Genomic DNA, 24,641 nt, shown 5'->3' on the forward strand with positions numbered 1-24,641 from the left:
CTATGGTAGTCGCCTCTCCAGCCGGCCTCTGAGTCCACCTCCCAGAGACCCTCCTGGAAGCAGGAGCCGAGGTCCTCTGGTGTAGTCCTAGATGGAGGCCCCATGGGGCAGTAGAGGAGGAGGTCTCCAGGCCTGTGACCAGTGACCACTGCCATGCCCTTTACCCTGCCCTGGAGTGAGGTCCATTGAGTGGGTCTGCATCCACAAGGCCAGGGGGAGTCCTGGGCAGCAGCCTGGGTTGAGGAGCTCTGAGAGTGGGGCCGTGGTCCCCAGGGCCTATGGAGGAGCAGGAGACCCCACAGAAGGTGGGTCAGGCTGGTGCCCCCAGGAAGCATGACCCCTGGCCATGGCCTGTGCTAGGCTGAGCTCCTGGCTTAGGGCTAGTGAGGCAGCAGAGTTGCCTGTCATCTTAGACATGTCCCAAGTCTCCTGGACAGTGGCAGGGTCTCCTAGCCCTGCTTGTGCCCAGGTCCTAGGGGCCCAACAGGGTATGGCGGTCTCCATGAGCACACACAGCAGGCTCTGAAACCTGTGAATGTCGTGTCCCTTGCTCCAAGTCCAGGACCTCCACCCAGTGCCCTGAAGGCCTGGGGGGGAGGCTGCCTAGAGCACAGCCCTGCCCCGCGAGCGCCGAGGATGCTCTGGAGCAGCAGCTCCACAGCCTTCTGGTGCGGGCAGTAGAAACACCTCAAAGCCTGGGATGACCGGAAACGAGGATGGGTGCCCGTCCAGGGGAATCTGAGCTTGTCCCCCAAGAAGCTGAACCCAAAGCCATGGTCAAGAATTAGAATCTGACTCCAGTGGCCCCGGGGCAGCGAAGGCCTCCTGACAGGCTTGTGCTGACTCCCACCTCCTGTGTGCAGTGCCCAGGTGTCATTAATGTGGTTATTCTCCTATAACTGAGGCGGGTGGAAGCACTTGCTGTTGGTAGGGGGGCCTGGTTCCCTTAGGGCGACGCAGCCCACACCTGGGACTGTGGGTCCCGCCCCCCACCCCCACGCCCGTCCCAGGGGAAGCAGAGGCTGGCAAGAGTCCGCCTGGGAGCCTGGGCTGGGGGGAGGAGCTGGAGGCTGAGTTGCTATTTCCCGACTTTGGATGGAGGAAAGGGGAGGAGCCCAGAGGCTGGGTTCTGTTTGCTGAGCCCTGAGGGGGAGGGGGGCCGCCCGGGCCTGAGCTGCTGGAGGGGAAGCAGGCCCATGCCCCACCTGGGGTGGTCTGAACTCCACAGAGCCCCGGCAGGCCCAGGCTGGGGGCCAGGTGCAGACTGCCCACACTTAACCAAAGCCCAGGTGGCAGGATGATACCTCCCGGTCCTGGGTTGATGGTGGGACAGGAAAAGGACTTTGATTTCAGTATGTCACCCTGGAAAGACGCTGGGTCTAAAGGCAGGTCTGGGGTACCAGTAGCAGCACTGGGGTTGCTAGTGGGGAGCAAACAGGCCAAGGTGGGTGTGCCTGCTGTAGAGCATGGTCGGCTTTTGTCTTTCAGGTGCTATCCACTGGGTTTGTGGTCCTGGAATTCAAAATAAATTGAGGGAAAGAATAACTAGGACAGGACGGCCAGAGAGAACGGCCAGGTTAACAGAGTCGTCCACCACCACGGCACATCAGCCCCAAGTTCTCTGATATCTTCCCACAGATGGGTGTTTCTGGAGGGTAACTGGACCTGCTCACCCTGGGCTCTGGTTGGCTCCTGGGGGGTGCCTCCCAGCTGTGCTTGGCCTGACTAGAACCTCTAGCAAGATACTTCAGAAACCTCCTGCCCAGCCTCTGTCCCTCCTGCTCCCACCAGCTGGCCAGCCAGGAGACTGCCTCCTCCCCAGGCCTGTTCCCCTGCTGGGACTCCCAAGAGTCCCCAGCCTGCTGACCCTGGGCTCCTCACTGTCCACGTCCCTTGCACAGCCAGTGGCCATGAGCAGCCTGGGCCTGGGGTGCCCCAGCTTCAGGTCTCCAGTCCCCCCTGGACTCCTCACCTTTCTTCCCTTCTCCCCTGGGCCAGGCCCGACAGCAAGTCCTCCTGAGGGCCTGGAGACCCCAACTGCCCCCGACCACCCCAGCTGCTCCTGGGCTTCAGGGTGGGTAGCAGGGAGCCTGGGGCCTGTGGATGCTGAGTTGTGTGGTGAGGCTGCTGCCCTGTGGGTGCCCAGGTGTGGCCTGGCTGGGGGGCAGCGGGAGTCCTGGACCGGAGCCTTCAGCTTATGGCCAGAGGCAGCCGGAGGGGGCGGGGCTCAGGAGGTTGAGTGACTTGAGCAACCTCCCGACTGGCCCAGGGCCTTCCCCAGGCCCCTATGGCGATAGGGGCTCGTGGCCCCTCCAGAGCTCAGGGCAGCTGCAATCTCCAGGGCCCCCCTTTCTGTGGAGAGGGTCTCAGGAAGATATGAGGGCGCTGCTGGGCGTGATGGACACAGGCCGACCAGGCCTGGGGGGCGTGCTCTCCTTCCTGTGGGCAAGAGGTTGGCTGGCCCCTTGGACTTCCTCCAAGGACCCCTGAAAGCCCACAGGGACACTGATGCCACTCAGGAAGAGTGGACCTGCCCTGAGCCCACAATGAAGACAAGCCCAGGTCTCCCAGACCAAGGTCTCCAAGCTTTGCAGGACTCCTGGGACACTCCCCAGGAGGCCCCACCACAGCCCCCTGCTCAGGTGCTGGATCCTCCTTGGGACTGACTGTGAACAGGGCAGTGGCCACACACAAGGTCCCCTTCACACCCTGTGTGACTGATGATCCCTGCCCAGGCCTAGTGATGGAAGGGGGCGTAGGTCAGGGGTCAGAGGTAAACCAGTGGGTCTGCCCTCATACAGGCAGGAGAACTCCTGTGGGGTAAGAGGGGCTTGCCCCTCCTCACTGGAGTCAGGGCACCATGGTGAGGCTCCTGGCCCCTCATTGGAGCCCCTGCCCCAGAGATCTCACCCCTCATGCATGCCCCTTCCTCCTTGTCCCCCTCTTGCGAGCCTGTCCCCACCGACAACAGCACCCCTCGGTGCACGGCCAGCAAGCTTCACCGCCTTGCGTCTAGGTGCAGTGCGGGCCGGGGTGGGGGCCAGGCCTGGGGAGATGGCAGGTAGGGCCCAGCACCCTGTGGCCCAACTTGCCTCCTGCCACTCCAAAGCAATTACAGTGACCCTTGAGCCCTGACCTTCCCTGGAGGTCCAGGCAGAGAGACAGTGGTGGGGACAGTTTAGGGGAACAGAGATGCTGGAAATTCCCACCATTTGACAGCCCTTCCCCAGGGTCACAGAACCTTCCTCAGGCCTGCTAAGAGGGACTTTGACCCCCATTTGTCCCCCAGATCCACCAGGGGCTCCTGGAGGACCACACACAGATTCTCCTGCCCCAGAGGGTGACCCCCCATATCCCATTCCATGCCCCCAGCTACTCCCAGGATCAAGCATTGCCCTCCCCAGTGCTGTCCCCAAGTTCCCCAGCCCAGCCCCTTCGCTACTCCCCTCCCAGGCTGAGCGCCTCTCCCCACACATGCTGGTCAGCCACTCGCTGGGGGCCTGATCTGGGAACCTAGGGGCCCCTGAAGTTGCCGTCCTAGAGGATGAGGTGTGAGAAGGGGCCCTGCCTATCGTGACCACCCTTCTCCCAGCCCAGGGCCTGTGAGAGCTGTGGTCCCTGGACAGGAGAGGCTGCGGCCAGGGAAGGGCCAGGGAGGCTTTGCTCCTTCCTGGCACTGATGGCTCTGCGGACCCTGGCTGGTGAGCCCACGGGTGGGAACCCATACTTGGTCATCCCACTGGCCACAGCAAGAGGAGTGACCTGAGCAACCTCCCTGCTGTCCTCCTGGGACACAGGGACGGACGCCAGAGCCCTGCCGCTTTCTATGATGTGGGAGGGGGAAGGCCTGTCGCTGAGGGTGGCGGGAAGGGTGCCTGGGGCTGGAGTTGCACACCGACCCCTGGGCAAGGAAGGCCACCCCTGAGAACCTCTTGAGTGTGGGTTTCCTGGTGCTGAGCCTGAACAAGAACAGGTGTGACCCTCCTGTTCAGGCCCTGGAGTTCTAGGAGGGGCCGGGCAGGGCGAGTGAAGGGGCGGGGGCAGCAGCACTGGCTTCTGGGAGGATGGGCTCCAGGGACAAAGGATCGTGCTTGTTGCCAGTCTGGACCCTGAAATCTCTGACCGCACGGTGCCCTCTGGCTTGCAAGAGCGAGAGCCTGGATGCAAAGCTCCACCTTCCCCGCTGCCCCGCTACTGGGAGGTCACATGACAACCACCCGACTCCACTCCAGGCCATGTTGATGTCAGGCAGCCCTGGACTCACAGCCTCATTGTAGTGGGGAAACCCCACAACATGTGGCAGAGCCGACATGGTGCCCACATTAAGGAAGAAAAGAGGGGGCACCTGGCTCCAGGGAGTTGCCTCCCTTGACCCTCATGGTATTCATCACCAGGCCGGAGTCCATGTCCCACGGAGAAGCAGCAGAGGTTCGTTTAAGAAAGTGATAGAGGACAGACCCCCTTCTAGCCCTCAGCGCTTACCTCTATTGTCAGTCCTCTTCCTTGTCCCTCCCCACACCGAGAGCAAAGCACTGGAACTTGTTTTTGCTTCAGGACAAAATAATCATCAGTGGTTGGTTCTCTTTCTAGTTTTGATCAAAAAGAATTCAGACATTAATCAGTTTCCCCGTTCTCCCGACTGCTCCTCCTCCTTCCCTGGCTACACCCTGCCTTTTTAAACTTCAGAAGCAGTTGTTGGCTGACTTCCTCTCAACCCCTCTGGACTCTAGCAGATTTCCTCTTCACTGACCCTCACCTATGTGCTGACTGCCTGACCCTCCCTGCCTCACCTGCTCCACCACAGCTCCAGACCGTGTGCACGCTGCGGCTCCATGGCCAGCCCTGGCGAGGCCAGCCGGGCCCACCCTCTCCGATGTTTGGTTATTTGCCAAGGTTGCAGAGCAGGGAAGGAGCCTGCAGATTCAATATCTTGAAAGGACACATGGGCAGGATCCTGACAGTGGTGAGGACACAGAAGACCCAGGGTGGTCAGTGCAGCTGTGGGCGGGGCTCAGACCTGCAGAGGCTGAGCCAGAGTCGCTCTCAGAGGCACCTCTGCCCACAGTGAGCCTGGCTGTGCGGGTCTGGCGGCCTTTGGTGTCACCTGTCTCCACAGGCTGGTCAGGCCCTGGCGGTTTCTGCCATGGATCGAAAGGCCAGTTCCTAGGGGATTCAGAGCAGATGTCGCTGAGGTCCTTGAGACCTTACCAGTTTTTAAGAAAGAATGTTTTTTCCTGACTCTCAGTAAGAAATGTACCTGGGCGGCCAGCAGGACACGCTCTCCCAAGGGAAGCGTGGGCCTGGTGCACAGCCGTGTGCCCAAAGCAAGAGGCACAAAGACCACCCCGCCTTCGTGGGCGCACTCTGTGCTTCCTCTGTGCAACTTGAGAGTGTGTGGGTGTGCCCGCTTGGTGGGTCTCACAGCCCCAAAGCCCAATCTGCAGACTTGCAGAAACTGTCCTTAAAGAGATTTCCGTGCCGGCTGGGGCTGTGGTTCAGTGGTAGAGCTTGCTTCGCATAAACAAATAAGAAAACACAATCGTGTAGTGTCCATCTACAACTAAAACATAAATAAATAAACTGTTTTTTAAAAAAGAAATTTTTCTTGCCTCCTAGTTTTAAAAATATCCAATATATGCTATTCACAGAGAGACCCTTAAATCCAAGCCACATAAAATGGGAAGCAAAATAGTGGGGAATGAGAAGCCATGAAACCTCCAAATAAATCATATCTAAGTGTATTTCCAACAGGCAAAAGGGACCACCGCATAAAGGGTCAGTAGCAGCAATCAATGAGGCGCTTTATCTCAATGACACAAACAGCTTCCAAAGACAGGAGGTTCTGAATACGTGCACTTCCACTAAATGGTCAGAAAATTTAAAAAGGAAAAGTGGAGAAGGCCAAACCCAGTGGTGCCCGTGCTCCTGCGAAGCCTGTATTCAGCTCAGAACAGGTGGACAGGCAGATCACGAGGCACAGAGCTACACGTGACCAGTGTCAATTACTGGACAGGGGGACCCAGCCACCGCAGAACACACACACAGTCACGCAGCTCAAGCATAAGCCACACCCTGCGTTTACAAGAACGTCTCATAGGAGAAGCCGCAAGTCTCCATAAGAGGCCAGGGATGGCTCACGGCAGAGCGGTTGCCTGGCACATGTGAGGTCTGGGTCCAGCCCCCGCGCCTAGGGGATGCCCCACAAGGTTCAAATAATTGAAGGCATGGAGCGACTCCTTCAATTACAGTTCAGTGACAGTAGGAATCATCATAAAAACACAGAGCCCTCCTGGGATTGGCAATGTGTTTATAAATAGCCACAAGTTAGAGAAGTGAAAGAAGAAATTCAGAAGTCATGTTCAACTAAATGGTAACGAATGTACTACAATTCAAAATGCTTGGGAGGCAGCAATGTGTGCTTAGAGGGCTGTAGAGAAAATTACATTTTTGTATTTTAAAAATCGCATTCATGAATGAAGCATTCATCACAGAAAGTTATAAAAGAATGGGAAAACGGGCCACTGGCTGCTCTGAAAAGCCATCTTTGCATTGTTCCTGGGTCCAGCTCCCCTCTCGCCGCAACCACCTCCGCCGCGCGCCTCCACCTCCGCCGCGGACTCCGGCAGCTTTATCGCCAGAGTCCCTGAACTCTAGTTTCCTTTTTAACCCACTGCATCGGATCACCGGCGTGCCCCACCATGTCAGACGCGGCCGTGGACACTAGCTCTGAAATCACCACCAAGGACTTAAAGGAGAAGAAGGAAGTTGTGGAGGAGGCAGAGAATGGAAGAGACGCCCCTGCTAATGGGAATGCTAATGAGGAAAATGGGGAGCAGGAGGCTGACAATGAGGTAGATGAAGAAGAGGAAGAGGGTGGTGAGGAAGAGGAGGAGGAGGAGGAAGGTGATGGTGAGGAAGAGGATGGAGATGAAGATGAGGAGGCTGAGGCAGCTACGGGCAAACGGGCAGCTGAAGATGACGAGGATGATGATGTTGATACCAAGAAGCAGAAGACCGATGAGGATGACTAGACAGCAAAAAAGGAAAAGTTAAACTAAAAATAAAAGGCCACCGTGACCTATTCACCCTCCACTTCCCGTCTCAGAATCTAAACGTGGTCACCTTCGAGTAGAGAGGCCCGCCCGCCGGCCCACCACGGGCAGTGCCACCCGCAGATGACGTGCGCTCTTCACCACCCAACCAAAACCACAACGTGAATTTGCAACAGGGGAGGAAAAAAGAACCAAAACTTCCAAGGCCCTGCTTTTTTTCTTAAAAGTACTTTAAAAAAGGAAAATTTGTTTGTATTTTTTATTTACATTTTATATTTTTGTACATATTGTTAGGGGTCAGCCATTTTTAATGATCTCGGATGACCAAACCAGCCTTTGGAGCGTTCTCTGTCCTACTTCTGACTTTACTTGTGGTGTGACCATGTTCATTATAATCTCAAAGGAGAAAAAAAACCTTGTAAAAAAAGCAAAAACAACAACAAAAAAACAATCTTATTCCGAGCATTCCAGTAACTTTTTTTGTGTATGTACTTTAGCTGTACTATAAGTAGTTGGTTTGTATGAGATGGTTAAAAAGGCCAAAGATAAAAAGGTTTCTTTTTTTTTTTCCTTTTTTTGTCTATGAAGTTGCTGTTTATTTTTTTGGCCTGTTTGATGTATGTGTGAAACAATGTTGTCCAACAATAAACCGGAATTTTATTTTGCTGAGTTGTTCTAACAAAAAAAAAAAAAAAAAGAATGGGAAAACGGGTCTAAAAATGTAGAATAAAGGAGATAATAAAAGCAGAAATAAATCATGCATACAAGTTGGGCACAGTGGTGCATGCCTATAATGCCTATAATCTCACCTACTCAGGAGGCTGAGCCAGGAGAAAAATTGCAAGTTCAAGGCCAGCCTCAGCAATTTAATGAGACTCTGTCTTAAAATAAAAAAGATGGGATACAGCTCAGTGGAAGAGCACTTGTCTAGCATGAGCAAAGTCTGAGCTCAATCCCCACACTGGGAAAAAACAATCAGAGGATTTCACTAACAACTTTAGTAGAAAATTTGGAAAATTAAAATGAAAGAGATAAGTTTATAAAAGTGATACAACAAAAAGTAGCAGGAAACCCAGGACTGACGACAGGCTGTTCACTGGGCAGTCAGCGTGGCCTCACTGAACCTGCAGATGGCACCGTGAGGCCACCCCACACCCTGCACGGGTCACAGGCCCCAAACCACACCAGACCTGCGCCCTCGCCCTCGGGCTGCCCTCTGCCCACAGCTCCCTCTCCCAGACCCGGCTCCGGGCCACACAGGACTCGGGCTCCACCGGAACTTGGAGGCTGGCCTTTCCACACAGCCCGATGCCCAGGGCCCGCCACCAGCTGGGGCTTTGTGAGGAACGCTGTCCCGGGTCTGGACCTGCAGCCATCTTGTCCACGGACGTCAGTGCGCTCCAGCCCTGATGGTTGGTGTGTGGCCCAGTCTAAGGGCCTGTGTCTCTATTCCTCCTGTGTGCACACGCGCGTGCCAGTGTGCATGTGTCCTGGGTGTGTTGACTCAAACAGCGCTCTGGGAGATGTAGGACCCACCCTAAGGACCACGTCCCTCCCCCTGCTGGCCTTGGGTCCCACCTGCCCAGGTAAAGCACAGGGCACTTCACTCCCCTGCCACCTGAGGTCCAGTCTCCTTGAGAATCTCCTAACGTACACTCAGGGTGATGGGGGGAGGGCAGGAGGCCCAGTGTACCCCCTGACTGCCCCACTTCTCCTGGCACTCTATTGATGGACGGCCCCGTGCCCTCAGCTGCACCGAGTTTCCTTGTCCTTCTACTCATTGGTCACCAAGTCAGAATGACAGAGACGTCCCTGGAGCGGTGACCCCTGCTCCTCCGCCAACCCAATGCCCAGCCTCATCCTTCTTGGGTTTCTTTTCCCAGCAATAAGCTGAGAGCTGACTCTTCCTGGCGGCTCCTTCCCTACACGGAGGTCAGCCTGCTGGGTCCCCTTTCCTCGGGCCCACACCAACAACCACCTCTGTTGCAGCACTTGCTCACATCGCCCTTTGAAGACCCAGGTTTCAGGAGGAATGACCGTTTTCAGCCCCCATGTGACAAGCAAGGGACCTTGGAAAGCCAATCCTGAAGGCCAAGACCCCGCTGCGCTCGTGGGGTTTCTGTCAGCCTGTTAACGTAAGCTCACCCCATTTCTGCCCAGACACCTCCCCTGCTCCCCCTCCCCTTCCCCCTTCCTGCAAGACCCACTCTCGGAGAGGCTGACGCCCCACCCCTGCACCCCGACCACAGTGCTCACAGCCTGCTTTCTGAGCATGCACAAGGGCTGCCAATGCCAAGCTCCGGTGGCCAGCACTGCTCCTCCTGCCCCCTCCCCTTTGTGTTCCTGAGGTTTTGAAGCTTGCTCTCCACCTCAATAGCAAGGGCTAATAGCCCCAGTGCATACCCAGCTCTGAATTTATAAGAGTTGGGTTCAGAGGAACCCTGCTGCGTTCTCCCTGCGCAGAGGCAGCCTGTCGGCTCTCCTGACACAACCTTGCTTCTGCTTAGCTTCAGAGCACGGGTTCCCCGGGTCTCCACGTGCCTGTCCTCGCTGACCTCCAGGTCGTAAGAACAGCGCTGGGCTCGGGAGCACCTCCCGCGGAAGGCAGGTCCGCTGTGGGCTCCTGGATAATTCACACTCTGCCTGGGCAGCCGTGCTGACCCCGAGGCAGGGGCCTTTGCCAGTGCAGCCTCGCAGTGGACCCTGCGCTGCCCTCCACACCCTGCAGGGAGCCTGCCAACCCAGGACAGCTGCAGTGGGAAAGCTACAAGCCGTCCTCTCACTTAACCAGGAAGTCACAGGACAGGCCACTGACCGGAGGGCCAGCCCCGGACAGCCTTCCTCCTCTGTGGGGTCGGCGGGGGCTGCATGGGCCCATCACATAGGGGAGGTGCCCCGCTGGCCTTGCTGTTGGGGCCACGTGGTGAATGGGTGGAGGATCATGTGAGTCATTCTCTAGGTCTCTGCAGACGACCTCTCCGCTGCTCTTCCTTCCTCCATGGGTGGGTGGGGCACCTCCCAGCTCGACCTCCCGACTGACCCTTGTGATTTAATGTAATACACCCAACATGCCCATAAGGTAAAAACCACCATCTCAAGCTCTGGACGAGGTCTCGATGCATCCTTCGTGTTAGGAAGCCTTGCTGGGCCGCCCATGAACCCTTCATCCCCCAAGACCACAGCGCCCAGCATGCCCACCTCTGGCCACAGCCACCCTCCCCTCTCCCTGCCTGCTCTGCAGAGTGCCAGGCACCCTGCGGGGGGGGGGACCCCTCCTGATGTCACCTCCGCCTCATCCCACCAGCGCTGTTTTGGGTGAGTTCTTGGTGTATTAAGAAGGGTTAATGTTTGATCCATGAGCCCCGTAGAAGACACTTTCCCCTAGTTTTTAGTGGTGTTCTGACTTTTCATAAGGAGTTTGGAGCATTCAAAAGGCTTTATTTTTATTTTAATATCATCACATTCACCAATTTTTATGTCTGGATTTTGAGTCTTGATTAGAAAGTCTTTACAAGTAAAATTTCCCATGGTTCATTTCTTTTCTGTTCTTGTCTTTTGTTTTATTTTGTTTGTTTGTTGAACAGGGGGTTGAACCCAGGGGACATTGTTTACCACTGAGCCACATCCCCAGCCCTTATTTATTTATTTATGGTTTCCTTTTGAGACGGGGCGGGGGGGCTTGCTAAATTCCTTAAGGCCTCACTAGGTTGCTGAGGCTGGCTTTGAACTCACGGTCCTCCTGCCTCAGCGTCCCAAGCTGCTGGGATCACAGAGGTGCACCTCTGCACCCAGGTTTCTTCCCATTTTACATCTGGTGGGCCTGGACCACCTGCCGCCCAGGGACACAGCTGTGTGGGCCTGGTGCCCAAGGTGAAAAGGGTCTGGGGCACTCTTCTCCCTCAGAGCAGAGGCAGCCAGGCAGCCTCTGGCCCGGCCCTGACCTGCTGGGAACCTCAGGCCCCAGATGGATGTGAGGTTTAAAGTGGTCTTTGCCTGGATTTCTTTAGATGGGATCCCGTTGACCCACTGTTTGTCTAAGGGGCTCTCCTTTTACCCACTGGTGGTGCCAGGGTTTGTGGGCCACCAAGGTGGTGACGTCTGCCTCCACAAGCTCTGCTTGGTCCTGGTGGCCGGCTGCCTGCCCTGGCTGGGGCTTAGCAGTCACCGCTGGAGGGTGGACATGTTGACCTGTCAGCCCCACAGAGTGGTATGTTGGGCAGGCCAGCCTCAGGTCCTCGTGTCACAGCCTCACCTGGGCTGGCCGGCCAGTGGGCAGGACCCCTCCCAGGGCCTCGGGTCGTCTAGCTGAGGCCTCGGCCTTTCCTCCTCCACAGTGCCACCTTTCCTCACCTGCGTCTTGGTGTGGGCCTGGCGTCTGGCACACCTGGAGGGCACTGTCACCGTGCTCCCCCTTTCCTTGGCCTCTGTGGAGGACACGTACAGGCATGGGGCCATGTACGTGCAGTTTCTCCTCTTTGCAGTGCTGGGGATTGAACCGGGGCCTTGCGAATGCTGAGAAAGGCCCCCGCCACTGCCCCGCGCGCCAGCCCTGTAGGTCTGATTGACACGTGATGACCGTAAATGGAAGGTTTCAACACAGATATCACCCCACCGCGGCAGCAGCAGGTCCATCTCCTCAGGGAGTCGTCATTTTTTTGCAGGGAGCCAGGGGCCAGTTTGTGAGAATACAAAGTCGGGTGGTGGTTTTCAGAACACAGTATTCAGCCTTAACTGGACCCAGTGTAGCCATTTTATTTAGGACCTTTGCCTCTGGATTTTAAAACCAGACAGTGGGGTAGATCTCACCACCGAGTCCTCCAACCAGGGCCAAGGGCGTGGGTGTGGAAGCAGCAGCTGCCCCTGAGGCACGCTTGCTGGCCAGTTCCCCAGCAGCCCTCTGCCCGCCAGGGGTGAAGGCCGCCTCGCCCCCACACTTTTGAGCACACGTCTGATGTTCCTGGAAGGTCGGGTTCTGTCCCCGTACCAATGCCACAGCCAGGACGCAGTTCTGAGAACAGGAAAAAAAGGTGTTACTGTTGGTTAGCAAAGAAGAACCCAGGGGACTCCTGTTCCCGAGGCTGTGACTCTGCCTGGCACGGGAGCAGAGGGCTTTTACAGAGGTGTTTCGAAGCTGTGTCCAGGTTTGCCCTGAGGGGTCTTGGTTCTCTGGCTGGTTTGGGAGATGGCCATTCCCTAGGTCTTCTGGTCTGAGTTGCTCCCTTGCTGTGGAGGGTGTGCGCTCAGGCAGCTGGGCCTGTGGGTGAGGGTTGGGGAGGCACAGAGGGAGAAGAGGAAGGAGATCAGGTCAGTTTTAAAGTAAGTCACCCAGCACAAAGCACACCCTGCTGCCTCCCCTGCCGCCGGTCCCCAGCTCTTACCACTGCAGTCAGGGCTCCTGCGGCTTCTGTCCTGACAGGTGCTCCGCGGAAGAGTTCCCTGGGCACCTGGGAAGGGCGCGTCTGCACTGCTGGATGGTGAAGGGACAGCGAGGAACCAGACGGTAAGCGAGACATGAAAGACGGAGAGCAGGCAGACACACAAGTGCATTTGTCAGAGCTGAGAAATGAAGGCCATCTGTGTGAAGGAGAGAGGCGGACAGGCTTGGGTTCTGGGACCTTTACGGGGCAGGCTTGGGTCAGCGCCAGGCGGGTCCTAACGCGGGTGGTTAGGGGTGGGGTTGGTAGGAGGCAATGGTGAGCCTTTCTCAGTTTGGGTGGGAAAGCCAAACTTTTTCCTTAAAATGGCAGCTGTCACTTAAGATGGCCGTCCAGATGCTAACCGAGTAAGGACCTTCTAGATGGAATGTGAGGCTCTTCACAGTGGAGCCCAGACAAATCTGAAGGTCCCTTGCTGGTCGTCTGGATGGCACTGCTCTGCTGCGCCTGCTGAAGCCCCTGGCTGTCTAGTGCAGGCTGTGCCCCCCAGGGACCTGAGGACCCCGGGGTCGTACATCTGGGTGCACAGAGACTGCCTGGCCACACGGCTGAATAGAACCCTTTACGTTGCCGGAGGGCCACCTCGTGTCTCCTTACAGTTCTCCACAGACATCTGTTTTGTTTGTAGAAGTCCCAGGGTACACCTGGCATGATGGCACACGCCTGTCACCCCAGCAGCTGGGGAGGCTGAGACAGGAGGATGGCGAGTTCAAAGCCAGCCTCAGCCACACTAGGTGTTACTCAGTTACTAAGTAAAATACAAAATAGGGCTGGGGATGTGGGTCAGCGGCAGAGTGCCCCCGAGGTCAATCCCTAGTGCCAAAAAAAGGAATCCCGGGGTGCCCCAGGGAATCACACGGCTCAGCAAGGCAGACGCTCCTCTGCAGGAGGGCCAGCTACGAGAAAACCAGGCAAGCAAGCGCACCTGGGCGGGGGGCCACCTTTTATCCCTAAAGCAGGGTGCCCCTGACCTGTTGGGAGGAGCTGGGGTTACAAGGGAAGGGCTGTGGTTACCATGGCTGCGATTGGATCTTACATCCCAATTCAGGATAAACATGATATTCTAAACATGACTTTCTGTTTCTCACACTTTATTGATTGATTGGTTGCAGTTCTGGGGACAGAACCCAGCCTTGTTCTACTGTAACGGTGTCCACTTTATGCTTGGAACCCAGCCTTGCTGCTCGGCCACTGCGACTTATTTTAAAATGGGCGTGTTTCTCTCTTCCTCTCCCTGCTCCTCCCCAGCCTCTCCCCTCCCTAACCTCAGGGGGAACAGGAGGACCTCTCCTCCCCACAACAGGCACAGTGATCTGTCCCCAGTACACCCCCATCATAGGAATCCAGACTTGGGGATGGCACCAGAAGACCTCAGAAGTGACTGTCCCCGACTTGACAAGTGAATCACAGCCCCAACAGAGGGCACAGGGCAGGTAGCCTCTGAGTCACTCTGGAAAAGCCCCCTGTCCCCTGCTGATGGGCAGAATCACACACTTCCAGACAAGAGTTACTCCTTTGCTAGCAAAGCAATAAACCTTCTTCCTTACTCTCAGAATCTTCATTATCAAAGTGCACTGGGGAGAAGGACCAGGCTTCCAATAGCACCAGCTACTCCGGAGGCTGAGGCAAGAGGATCCCAAAGAGGTGATTCCTCGGCTACTTTCCAGGGCTTCACTTGACGCTTCGACTATATCCCTGGTGGCTTTGAAACTTGCCTGTGTTTCCTTTTCCTCAGCCGTCTCCTCCCTGATCTCCTCCCTGACCTTCTCCTCCCCATCTCCCTCCCTGGTCTCCTTTTCTCGACTCCCCTCTGGAAAAGCCCCCTGTTCCTGCTGACGGCAGAACCACAGCCTTTGGGACGGGAGTCCCCTGTGTTTCTCCTTTGCTGGCAAAGCAATAAGCCTTCTTTTTCCTTTTTCTCGCAGCCATGTGTTCATCATTGGGTTGGCACTGGGGTCCAGGGCCGAGCTTTCAGCAGCCGCAGGGGTTGGAATTCCTTGTTAACTTGGGAGATTTCTTAGACTTTCTGGCACCAGCCCTGAAATGTGAGTTACTTGGTTCCTGTGTTGGTTGTATCTGAGGACAGATAACTCCAGATGGGGAGGAAGGGTATTCCTGTTTCCCTGAGATTAGGAGGGGAGATTAGGGAGGGAGAGAGGTCAGAGGAGGAGAGGGAGAAGCAGGGCTGGGTTCAGAGCATGACGTGTGGCCGAGGATGTCCTTTTCCACCTGTGAGGCCAGCTGCAAGGGCGTCACACAGACCCCGGAGGAGTCGCTCAGCTCAGGGGCCCCAGCAAGCTGTGCAGCTCTTGATGCTGCAGCCTGTGTCCCTCTGTGCATCTGCCACCAAGGTCCCCGGGGGGCACTCATTCCCATGCTCTGCTCCCCAGGACACCTGCTCCCACGCCCTCTGCCATCCAGGACGCTGTGCTGTCTCCCTCCCTCCTCCACCTAAGACGGCCACTGAGCAGACGTCCCTCTGAGGGGCTGCCTGCTGCTCCCCGCGCTCCTGGACGCCCCCCCCCCAGTCTCTGGACACGGCATGGGTTCTGCCCATGAGTGCAGGAGCAAGAACAAGGCCCCGTCTCCCGCCCAAGAGGAGTTGTGGTTCGCGGTGTTTCCACCTTCCATGTGTGTGGAGTGTACGAGAACCGAGGGGTTCTGCTGTCTCCCTGTTATGTGCACCATTTTTTTCTTGCTAGAGAGGGTAAACAGATTTGGATCTAGGCAGCTGAAGTTGTTGTAGGGCAACGTAGACTTTGGTAGGTTTTTGCATTTATTTTTTAAAAAGAAAAAAAATTAAGATCTTACCTGGGTGTGGTGGCCTATGCCCGCAGTCCAGCCGCTGTGGACTACAAGGCAGGAGGATTCCAAACTCAAGGCCACCCCAGGTAACTCAGCCTGACCCTGCCTTAAAATAAAAATGTTAAAAAGGGGGTTGGGGGTGTAGCTCAGTGAAGAGTAACCCTGGGTCTAATCCCCAATAGCACAAAATAAATAGATAAATAAATCAGGCACAGTGGCATAAGCCTATAACCTCAGCCGTGCAGGAAGTCGAGGCAGAAGGGTCACAAGTTTAAGGCCAGCCTGGGCAACGTAGCAAAACCCTGTCTCAAAAAAGTAAAAACTATGGGGGAGGTAGAAGCTTTGTTGGTGGAACTCCAGATTAGTACAACCACTCTGGAGAGCAGTGTGGACGTTCCTCAAAAACTAGGAATGAGTCGGGTGCAGTGGTGCTCACCTGTAATCCCAGTGGCTCAGGAGGCTGAGGCAGGAGGACCGGGAGTTCAAAGCCAGCCTCAGCAACATCGAGGCACTAAGCAACTCAGTGAGACCCTGTCTCTAAATAAAATTTTAAAAAACAGGGCTGGGGATGTGGCTCAGTGGTTGAGTGCCCCTGAGTTCAATCCCCAAGACACCCCCCGCAAATGAACCCCACTATGAAAAGTGAAGGAGGGGGAGATTTCTCAGTCAAAACAACTGATGGAACTGTGGGCACAAGAGCTGCCTCCCAAGGAAGGTCAAAAGAAGCTCTTCAGACAGTTTATTAGAATATTTGCCCCTCAAATAAGAAATTTATCATCCTTTTAAAAAAGGAAGCTTTTCAGAGAGAAGGAAAATGATATAGGTCAGGAGACAGGATTCACAACGGGATGAAAGAGCACTTGGGAAGGAATCACTGGAGGTGAAATAGAGCCTTTCTTTTTCTTTCACTGTAACCCAGTGAACAACTGTCAGAGTAAAAATAGCATCAACAGATCTGTCCACCACCGCAGGCCTGGGGGAGGGGCAGGGTGGTGGCTCGGTGGCAGAGCCTGCCTGGCTTGTGTGAGGCACTGGGTTTGGTTCTCAGCACTGCATATAAGTAAGTGAATAAAATAAAGGTTCATCAATAGACTTTTTTTCAACTGTAGTGTACAAATGACTGGGTGAGTGATTGCAGTCTCTGGGCTTGGGAGGCCCAGGTGAGTGGAGGAATGGCCACCACTAGAGGAGACAGGGAGCTCATGGGCCTGGCCAGGGGGACACCCAACTGCCACATGGAGTAGCACGTGCTTGTGGGAGGGTCCTGGACAGGTGGCCTCATGGGGAAGTTCCCAGACAGGAGTCTGTCCAGTAGCACAACGTGGCCGTCACTGCTCAAAAGGGAAGGAGAGCCAGGGAGGCCCAGGGCCGAAGATGGAGAAGGGCTCACCCACCTCCGGGGAGCCTCGCAGTGCGCCAGGGGTCTGGTAGAGCTGGAGATGCGCACAGCCACAGGCCTCAGCCCTCGTCTTCCCAGAGGTGGCAGCTGTTTGCAGTGTGCAAACCAAGCAGGCTCCAAATGGCTGGCGCTCTGCCTGTTCTGGTCTTGGTAAGATATCGGATACGTAGCAATCAGAGCCCCAGCCGGCAGGCTTTAGGGTGTGGTCTCAGCCACAGTGAGAAAGAATAAAAAGGTCGGGGCTGGACCCGGCTGATCTGCACAGAGTCCCTAAAACGTCTGGGAGGCACGTCACGTTAGGTGAATGTTGTAAAGGGACACTCGAACTCGAGGGCACCACCAAAAGTGTCATTGAAGCATGATTGATACGCTGCAAGGAGACAAAATGGAATTGTAAAATGCACAGTGAAAACCAGCGACGGCAAAGAAGCAAGGAAGGGGCTTTGAAAGTAACAGGGAAGAGCTGTGATGAGTACAAGGTCTGCAAGTCCCGAAATCAAGGATCCAACTGTGGCCATCACTCTGAGTATGGACAGTGCAGACCCGGCACCAAAAGACAGAGCCGGAGGGAGCGGGTGAAAGCACCAGGCTCAAAGACAGGTCGCTGAAAGGGCCCAGGTGCACACACGCGCACAGAGGTCAAAGGACGGAGAGCCACACACCGTGCAGTCCCAGCAACTCAGCAGGCTGAGGCAGGAGGATGGCAAGTTCAAGGCCAGCCTCAGAAATGTAGTAAGACCCTGTCTCAAATAAAAATCGAAAGGGCTGAAGGTGCAACTCAATGGCCAAGCACGTGCCTGGTGCGTGAGTCCCCAAGCTCCAAGCCAGCACCAAGGAAGGAGGCGAGCAAAAGTGAAGGGTGGAGAAACAGAGCACAAAAGTGCTAAACAGAAACCGCGCTGCCCTACAGAAGAGGCTCCGGATCAGGCAAACGGCCAGGTGTGGAAAAGCCACTAGGGGGCGCCCCCGGAGAAGACAAAGGCCCAGTGTGAGTGAGCCACCACACCACACCATAATGAGTGGCAAGGGCGGCAACATCACAGGCAGATGCGAATGAAGCCACACTACAATCAGAGACGTCCGTGTCCCCCTCAGTAACACCCCAGCAGAGAATCCACCAGGACGGAGCTGGACCAGCAGAGGCACCAGTCAGCCAGATGGGCTGACATTTAAGACACTTTATCAGCAACAGAAGACACACTCCTCTCATGCTTGTGGAGAGCACTCACCAAGGTGGACCACCAGGAAATGTGCAAACTCGGCCCAGGAGGGGACCCAAGGAAATAGGGGGAGCAGGCCAGGGCAGAGGAGGTGCTGGGGAACCCCCATGGCTTCAGACATGTGCATATGAGGGCTTCCCCAAGGCATCAGGGGGGCAGAGCAGCCCAGAGAAAGGACAGCTGAGTCCTGCATGGGCACATCTGAGTGGACTGAGAAACGAGTCCTGCCTGAGTGGACGCACTGGGCAGGGAGTCCCAGTGCAGGTGGATGGGGATCTGGAGCTCCTGCAGGGCAGAACAGGAAGAGTCAGAAGGAAGGGAAACATGTAAGAGTAAAATAAGAGCTGAAATCCAGGGAACCAAGGGAAAAGGAGAAAACCCAGGACGCGGAGCGCCGGCTTCGGAAAGGGCTGTCCTCCACACTCTACCCAGGCGGGGGTCGGCTCTGCTGCAGAGACAAACCGTTTCCTCAAAAACACAAGCTAGGGCTGGGGATGCGGCTCAGTGGGTCGAGCGCTTGCTTCTCATGCACAAAGCCCTGGGTTCAATCCCCAGCACCACAGGAAAAAAAGATTCAAACTACCCAAACTCACACAACATGAAACAGAGGAATCCTCAGCTCCAACTACAAAGAAACTGAGTTCTTAATTTGAAAATACTCAAGAAACAAGTCTCAACATCCTTCTGGTCTTACTGGAGAATTCTCCCAAAATTTAAAGAATCCCACCATTACCACAGTAGGGGAGCAAACCCTTCCTAACTCCTTGTATGAAGTCCCAATTTCCCTGATGTCAACACCAGACAAAAATAGTGCAGAAAAAGAATGTCACAGCTACGTGTCCGTTCCTCATGCACATGAAGGCAAGCTCTTACCGAAATATTAGCAAGTCCACACTCCTGCACATTGTAAGAATGATCCTATTCCACGGGTAACCACGGGTAAGAGATGCAAGACTGACCCCACGCTGGGAATAAGTCATTGTGACCCACCTTATCAAGAGACTGAAGAAGGGTCGCATGGGCACACTGTGTGTCCCTCAGTCCTGGAGGCTGCAGTCCAAGACTCAGACCTGCTCCTCCTAAGGCCCCTCCTGGGCCTGTGGAGGGTGCCTTCTGCCTGGGTCTTTGCCAGGTCCTCCCTCTGAACATGTGTGTGCCCCGGACTCTTCTCCTAACTGGACACCAGTCCTACTGGATCAGGATCTGCCCTACGGACTCATTTTATCTTTTTTTTTTTTTTTTTTTAACATATTTATTTATTTATTTTTTTAGTTATTGGCAGACACAACATCTTTGTTGGTATGTGGTGCTGAGGATTGAACCCGGGCCGCACGCATGCCAGACGAGCGTGCTACCACTTGAGCCACATCCCCAGCCCCTCATTTTATCTTAATCAAACATTTTTATAGGCCCTGTCTTCAAACGCAGCGCATCTTGAAGCCCTGGGGGTTTGGGCTTCAAGTGTGATTTTACAGCCAGTCGATTTTCTTCAGTTGCTTTTTTTTTTTTTTTTTTTTCATGTGGCGCTAGGAAAGGAATCCAGGGCGTCACACGCTAAGCAAGCTGTCTGCCACTGAGCTACATCCCCCGCCCAGTTGCCTAGTGCTTTTATAAGAGCATTTTTATTTTATTTTCTCCTCTTTGTGATTTTACATAAGGATAGACATCGGAAATGAACACATTCCTTGTGTTACAAAAGTCTGGATTCCAGAGCCCTTCTTTTCACCCAGAGATGGCTGCTGTGTTGCTGGGTTGCTGGGGAAAGGCCACCTGTTTCCCGCGGAGTGGGACAAGAGTCTGATAGAATCAGAGTGGGGCGTGTGCAGTGTGGGTGCTCAAGCTGCCCCTGCAGATCAGCCAGCCAAGTGCCCTCGGGCAGCAGTCACCTAAGAAGGAAAAGTGCCTATGAGCCCCTCCCACACACACACACCTGCTCGCGTTCCGCTGCGCGCAACCTCCCGGCTCTGCAGAGGCGCCTCTCCCTCGCGCCTTCTCTCCAGGAGCCCCGGGCCCTGCCGCGCTGCCTGCCCTACTTCTGGAGAGCGCGCGGACGCCCGGGAGGCTCCGCGGGTCAGGACCAGGACCCGGGGCTGCAGCAGAGGGTCCGCGGGGGCGGCATGGGGCGGCTGGTGCTGGCGCTGTGGGCGGCTCTGGTGTCCACGGAGCTCGCCCGCGCCGATGTCTGGCCAAGTAAGGGCCGGGGCGCGCGCTCTGCCCACAGCAGCGCCTTGGAGCGCACAACTCAGAACCTGAGCTGCTTCCAGTGCTTCAAGGTCAACAGCTGGAGCCTCTGTAAGCCCACCGTGTGCCCCACCACCGCTCAAGTCTGCGTCTCCAACGAGGTGTTCCTCCTCAGGAGTGAGTCCGTCCAGCTGCCGCGCCTGGGTCCTCATCCACCGCCCACGAGTAGGCTCCATAGGCTCCGGGCTTTGGGCTCCTCTCTCCCACCCTCCACCCCACCTCCCTCATTTGAAGTACCAACTCTTAAATGTCACTCCCCCTAAGATTGACACCAGGACAAAGGCCCCAATATGTCGCTGAGTTCGCAAAAGAGCAGGGAGGCAAAAGGAGGGTCATCCAAGATGGATAGGCCTTGCAGTCCCTGGGCAGCGGCACACAGAACCTGCCCTGCGACCCGGAGGCCACCACTTCCAGGGCAGGGACTTAGGCGATAGTGCTTCATTTTAAGAACGAGCTTAGAAAAGATGGTGAAGAAGAACACCAACATGTTTCTTAGGCTCGTGCAAACACTTTTATTCAAAGTATAAAAAGAAGTCTAGAGAGACCCAGGTAGACAGACAGAAGTGTTCCCGGCACACACCATCTCCTGGTGCTGGTTCCTGCTAGATGGACCTGGCTCCCTGGGGACCTGCCAGTCTGGCGGAGATGTCTTCTCCCTGTGGCTTCAAGTCCCAGGGGCCTGGATGCAGTGTGGTTCATTTATGGACACCCCACTCCCACCTGTGAACCTCGGGAAGGCTCCTGTGGCCTCATCCCCTGGGAATGACTCAAGAAAATGCATAGGGCACCTGCGGCTTCCTGAGGGAGATCTCTGAAGTGGGCACCTGTGCAACATGCAGGCAGTCTGTGGAGTGGGCTTTGACAGGACCGCCCTTCACAGGACTGTCCCACTGTCCCGGTTTCAGTGTGGGGCATGAGCCTTCTTTTCCTCCTTTGCCATTATGCAGAGGTGGGGTTTTCTGCAGGGAGGGCCATCAGACCAGTTCTTCAAGCATGAGGCTCCTGTGTCCCTACAGTGACAGCCCCCATCCAAGCCTCCCCGTTTGTTAATCAAAATGAAGGAATTTCCAAGCCTTTTCCCCAGCTTGACTCTTCATTTAGCACTGCGTCCTTCACCTTTGGCTCTTGGTCTGAAAGGCAGTGTGACAGGAGATCAAGTGAGAGTCTCTTCAGGGGCCACCTGTGCAGGAGCCTCCTGGCCTTGACCTTGAGGTCTGCACCGCCAGTGCAGTCAATGAGTGGCTCACTGTCTTTGCTGGAGGATTCCCTCAAGTTATCCTAAGTCCCGTGCCACTGAGCAGCGATGTACTTTGTGTGATGTGTCATACAGTGCAGTACAACGTGATATAGTGCATTGCGATTTAATACAACATGCCATGATGCAGTCTAATGTAATCGGCATGATACGCTGCAATGCAATATGACATAATGTAGTGCCATGCCACATAACATATTGCAACTTAATGTAAGTAATACAAGGCAGTATAATAAAACATAATTCAGCATAACAAACAACAAGAGAACAAATATAATGTAAGATAACAGTTGAATTCTACCCAAAATGGCCTTTTCTCTGGTTGGGTTTTGATGGTGGCTGCCCTTTAGTGTCTTGATAGCTGTTGAAAGTCAGATCTCCTCCGGAAGCCTCTGCATCTTTGGATGAGTAGCTTGGAGACCTGGAGCCCCGCTGGGCACCCAGCAGGTTCTCTGTAGCTACCAGTCCTTTCCACTCTGCTTCCTTTGCCCCATGTCCCCACGACTGGCCCGCACTGATTTGGAAGGGGATCCGAGGCCTCATCTGGCTGCAGAGAAGAGCACTCACCTCTTTGCTGTGCCCCAGGTTGAAGGTGACCTTGGATAGCCATGCTCCCACAGCTCTTCAGGCCTCACCTGTGAAGGGACAGCAGGAGGTTGTCCCCAGTGCCAGTTCCAGCTGCCCTCCTGACAAGCCCCGTCCCCTCTCTCCCTAACCTGGGGGCTCTGGAGCCACCTGCTGTCTCCTTTCTTCTGCAGGGTCAAGGATCCGAATTCTGATCAGCAAGAGGTGCGCTGTCCGCTGTCCAAACTCCAACAGTGAGTTCGAGTGGTCATCCAGCCCTGAGCTGCGGGGCAGGATTGTCAGGCGCTGCTGCTCAGGGCAGCTCTGCAACTCGGCGCCTGCCGTCTTGGAGATACCCTGGGCCCTGTTCAGGTGGCTCCTGCTGCAAGTGGCCCTGGCCTGGGTGTCTTCTGGGCCCTGTTGTGAGGACTTGCCCTGCACCCCCTCGTGACTCCTCTTGTCCTGCGCCTCCAGCTGCCATCTGGCCTCCCTCCCTGGACCCTGCCATTTGCCCTGTCCAATGCCTTTTCTCAAGAAGCCAGGGCATGCTGGCCAACTCCTCATGGAGAAGGGCCATTCCCTGTGACGGGAGAAAGGGCCTGGCGAGGCCAGAACGACTGGCCCACACCCGACTCTCATAGCTCCACTGTGGGCCCCCCACCCGTGTCTGGGACCCCCGCCTCCCTCCTCTCAGAGACAATAAACTCTCACTGCCCCACAGCCTGGCTCCTGCCCCTTCACTCTCCCCAGCCTCAGATCCCTGTCCCTCTCCCAACAGCCACCATAGGCCTCTGGATGGAGTGGCCACGCTGGACAGAACATCCAGTCTATGGCCACATTGAGGCAGGACTGTCCCTGAAGCTGGGACCCAGCACCAGGTGAGCAGGAGGTCCTAGGCTTGAGTCTGGGTCCTAGGAGGCCTGCTGGTCACTGCGTGAGGAGGGAAGGGGACGGGGGGTGGAGGCAGGTATTCTGCAGGGCGCATGGCAGTTCTGCTGAAGAAAGGGAGACCTGGTGGGTGGGGGCTGGGTGTCTGACCCAGAGGGTCACCGGGGAGGAGCTGGAGAACCATGTAGAGCTCAGGCTGGCCAGGCAGAGTGGGCACCACTGGACATGGATGTCAGGAAGGAAGGGGCTGCTGAGAGAGGACCTTGGTGTGGATGGTCTGGCGTCCTTCTCCCGGCTCCTCGTGCCTGCTGCTTCCCATCATCCCACAGCCGTTCCCTCCCTGGGCCACGGTAGGCCCGCGGCAGGTCTGCATGACTCTGGGCCTGGCTCCTGATTCCCGGAGGCCACTGCTGAGTCCCAGGACCCCCTGCTAAAGCAGAACCCACTCTGAATTTCAGTCCCACCCACTGTCGGGCTGCTTGGCTTTCCAGGGATCTTGGGCTTCAGGAGTCCCTGGGTCCCTGAGCCTGGGGCACCCAGCATGGAGGTGCAAGGAGACAGGTGCTGAGGGACGATCCGGCTGTGGTGGGTGGGCTTGGGCGCTCCCCCTGGAGCCCAGTTCTCTTGAGAAGACGTGTGCAGGCATAACCTGGGTTCAGTATTGGGTCAGTGTCTACAAAACAACTAGTTGCGAACTTTTTTTCTGGTTCTGATGATCAAACCCAGGGCCTCACACGTGCTAGACCAACGCTGGACACTGGGCTACACCCTTCGCCCTTCTGTGATTTCGATTGGGATTGTGTTGAATGTGTAAACCAAACTGGGGAGAGCTGGCACCCTAACAGTGTGGAATCTTCTAGTCCATGAACATGGGGTATCTCCTCATTATTTTAGATTTTCTTTAATCAGAGCCTTGTTCTTTTCCACATAGAAATCATTTGATAGATTAATACCTAAGTATTTCTTTCTTTTTTTTTTGTTTGTTGTACTTTTTTTGTTTGTTTTTTACAAAAACAAAAGGTGCTATTTTGAAAGTTACTTTTTAAAATTTCAGATTCCCTTTGCCCATTGCTGGTGGATAGGGAAAGGAGTGGCCTATTAACTGCGTCCTCTGCCTTGCTGCCCTCCCTCGACACATCTAGAGGTCTTGTTGTCGATTCCTTGGGCGCTGGCTCTTTTTTTGCATTCCCTGCTGGGAGACTCAGGCCCTAGGCCAGCTCACCCACGAGGATGCCCAGTCAGGTCTCTGCCCCTGGCCGCCTCCAAGCTGGCCATGCCCTGCCCTCCCCTTCCTCTGCTCCGACTGTTGCTGTCAATTCAGATTCTGATTCTCGCACTCTGTGCTGGTTTAACTCCTTTTGCTTTTTTGGTACTGAGCCTGGGTAGCTCTGCCACTGCACCACTGAACCCCATCCCCAGCCCTTGTTACTTTTACTTTGATAGAGTCTCATTAAGTTGCCGAGGCTGGCCTTGAGCTTGTGATCCTCTAGCCTCAGCCTCCTGAGTCGCTGGGCTCACAGGGTGGCGGCTGTTTTAACTCTTTGTGATACGGGTTTGGTGTCTTCATTTCTGAGCCTCTGGTCATTGGTTCTGCTTCTCTCACTGTCTTGGTCCTGAATCAGCAAACTGAGCTGGGGTGTCTTTCCTCAGACTGCCTGTGTGAAAAGAAGGGAGCAATTGAGAGCACAGAGGGTGGCAGTGCTGGGGACCCTCAGTAGCAGGACCTTGGCAACCTTGTGGGGGTGACCTCCACATCTCCTCTGTCCTCTTTGCCCAGAACAA

At 55.5% G+C, this 24,641-nt stretch overlaps 3 protein-coding genes across 3 annotated transcripts; 2 read left to right on the top strand and 1 right to left on the bottom strand.

Moving 5' to 3' along the window:
- Positions 1–6,506: 6,506 nt before the first annotated feature.
- Positions 6,507–7,731, top strand: LOC107142979 (prothymosin alpha). The gene has a single exon (XM_015486546.2). The coding sequence runs from the start codon at positions 6,699–6,701 to the stop codon at positions 7,029–7,031; it is 333 nt and encodes a 110-aa protein (XP_015342032.1). The 5' UTR covers positions 6,507–6,698; the 3' UTR covers positions 7,032–7,731.
- A 4,058-nt stretch (positions 7,732–11,789) lies between these two features.
- Positions 11,790–12,666, bottom strand: LOC125616561. The gene is made up of 2 exons (XM_048802247.1): positions 12,431–12,666; positions 11,790–12,306 (listed from the first exon to the last, which is right to left on the bottom strand). The coding sequence occupies exons 1-2, from the start codon at positions 12,563–12,565 to the stop codon at positions 11,830–11,832; spliced, it is 612 nt and encodes a 203-aa protein (XP_048658204.1). The 5' UTR covers positions 12,566–12,666; the 3' UTR covers positions 11,790–11,829.
- A 7,254-nt stretch (positions 12,667–19,920) lies between these two features.
- Positions 19,921–22,685, top strand: Ly6l (lymphocyte antigen 6 family member L). The gene is made up of 2 exons (XM_048801891.1): positions 19,921–20,269; positions 22,166–22,685. Exons 1-2 carry the CDS (start codon positions 20,029–20,031, stop codon positions 22,420–22,422), a joined length of 498 nt encoding a protein of 165 aa, XP_048657848.1. The 5' UTR covers positions 19,921–20,028; the 3' UTR covers positions 22,423–22,685.
- Positions 22,686–24,641: the final 1,956 nt, after the last annotated feature.

Source organism: Marmota marmota, unplaced genomic scaffold (assembly GCF_001458135.2).
Source record: "Marmota marmota marmota unplaced genomic scaffold, marMar, whole genome shotgun sequence".
Classification (NCBI taxonomy): Eukaryota; Metazoa; Chordata; class Mammalia; order Rodentia; family Sciuridae; genus Marmota; species Marmota marmota.

Bases quoted from the DNA above. Each gene is read 5' to 3' on its own strand.
- LOC107142979 (XM_015486546.2), top strand. From the start codon at position 6,699: ATGTCAGACGCGGCCGTGGACACTAGCTCTGAAATCACCACCAAGGAC.
- LOC125616561 (XM_048802247.1), bottom strand. From the start codon at position 12,565: ATGTCTCGCTTACCGTCTGGTTCCTCGCTGTCCCTTCACCATCCAGCA. The intron at 12,307-12,430 runs GTAAGAGCTGGG...CCTCACCCACAG, and splicing joins CAGGAGCCCTGACTGCAGTG to GCCCAGCTGCCTGAGCGCAC.
- Ly6l (XM_048801891.1), top strand. From the start codon at position 20,029: ATGGGGCGGCTGGTGCTGGCGCTGTGGGCGGCTCTGGTGTCCACGGAG. The intron at 20,270-22,165 runs GTGAGTCCGTCC...TTTCTTCTGCAG, and splicing joins CGAGGTGTTCCTCCTCAGGA to GGTCAAGGATCCGAATTCTG.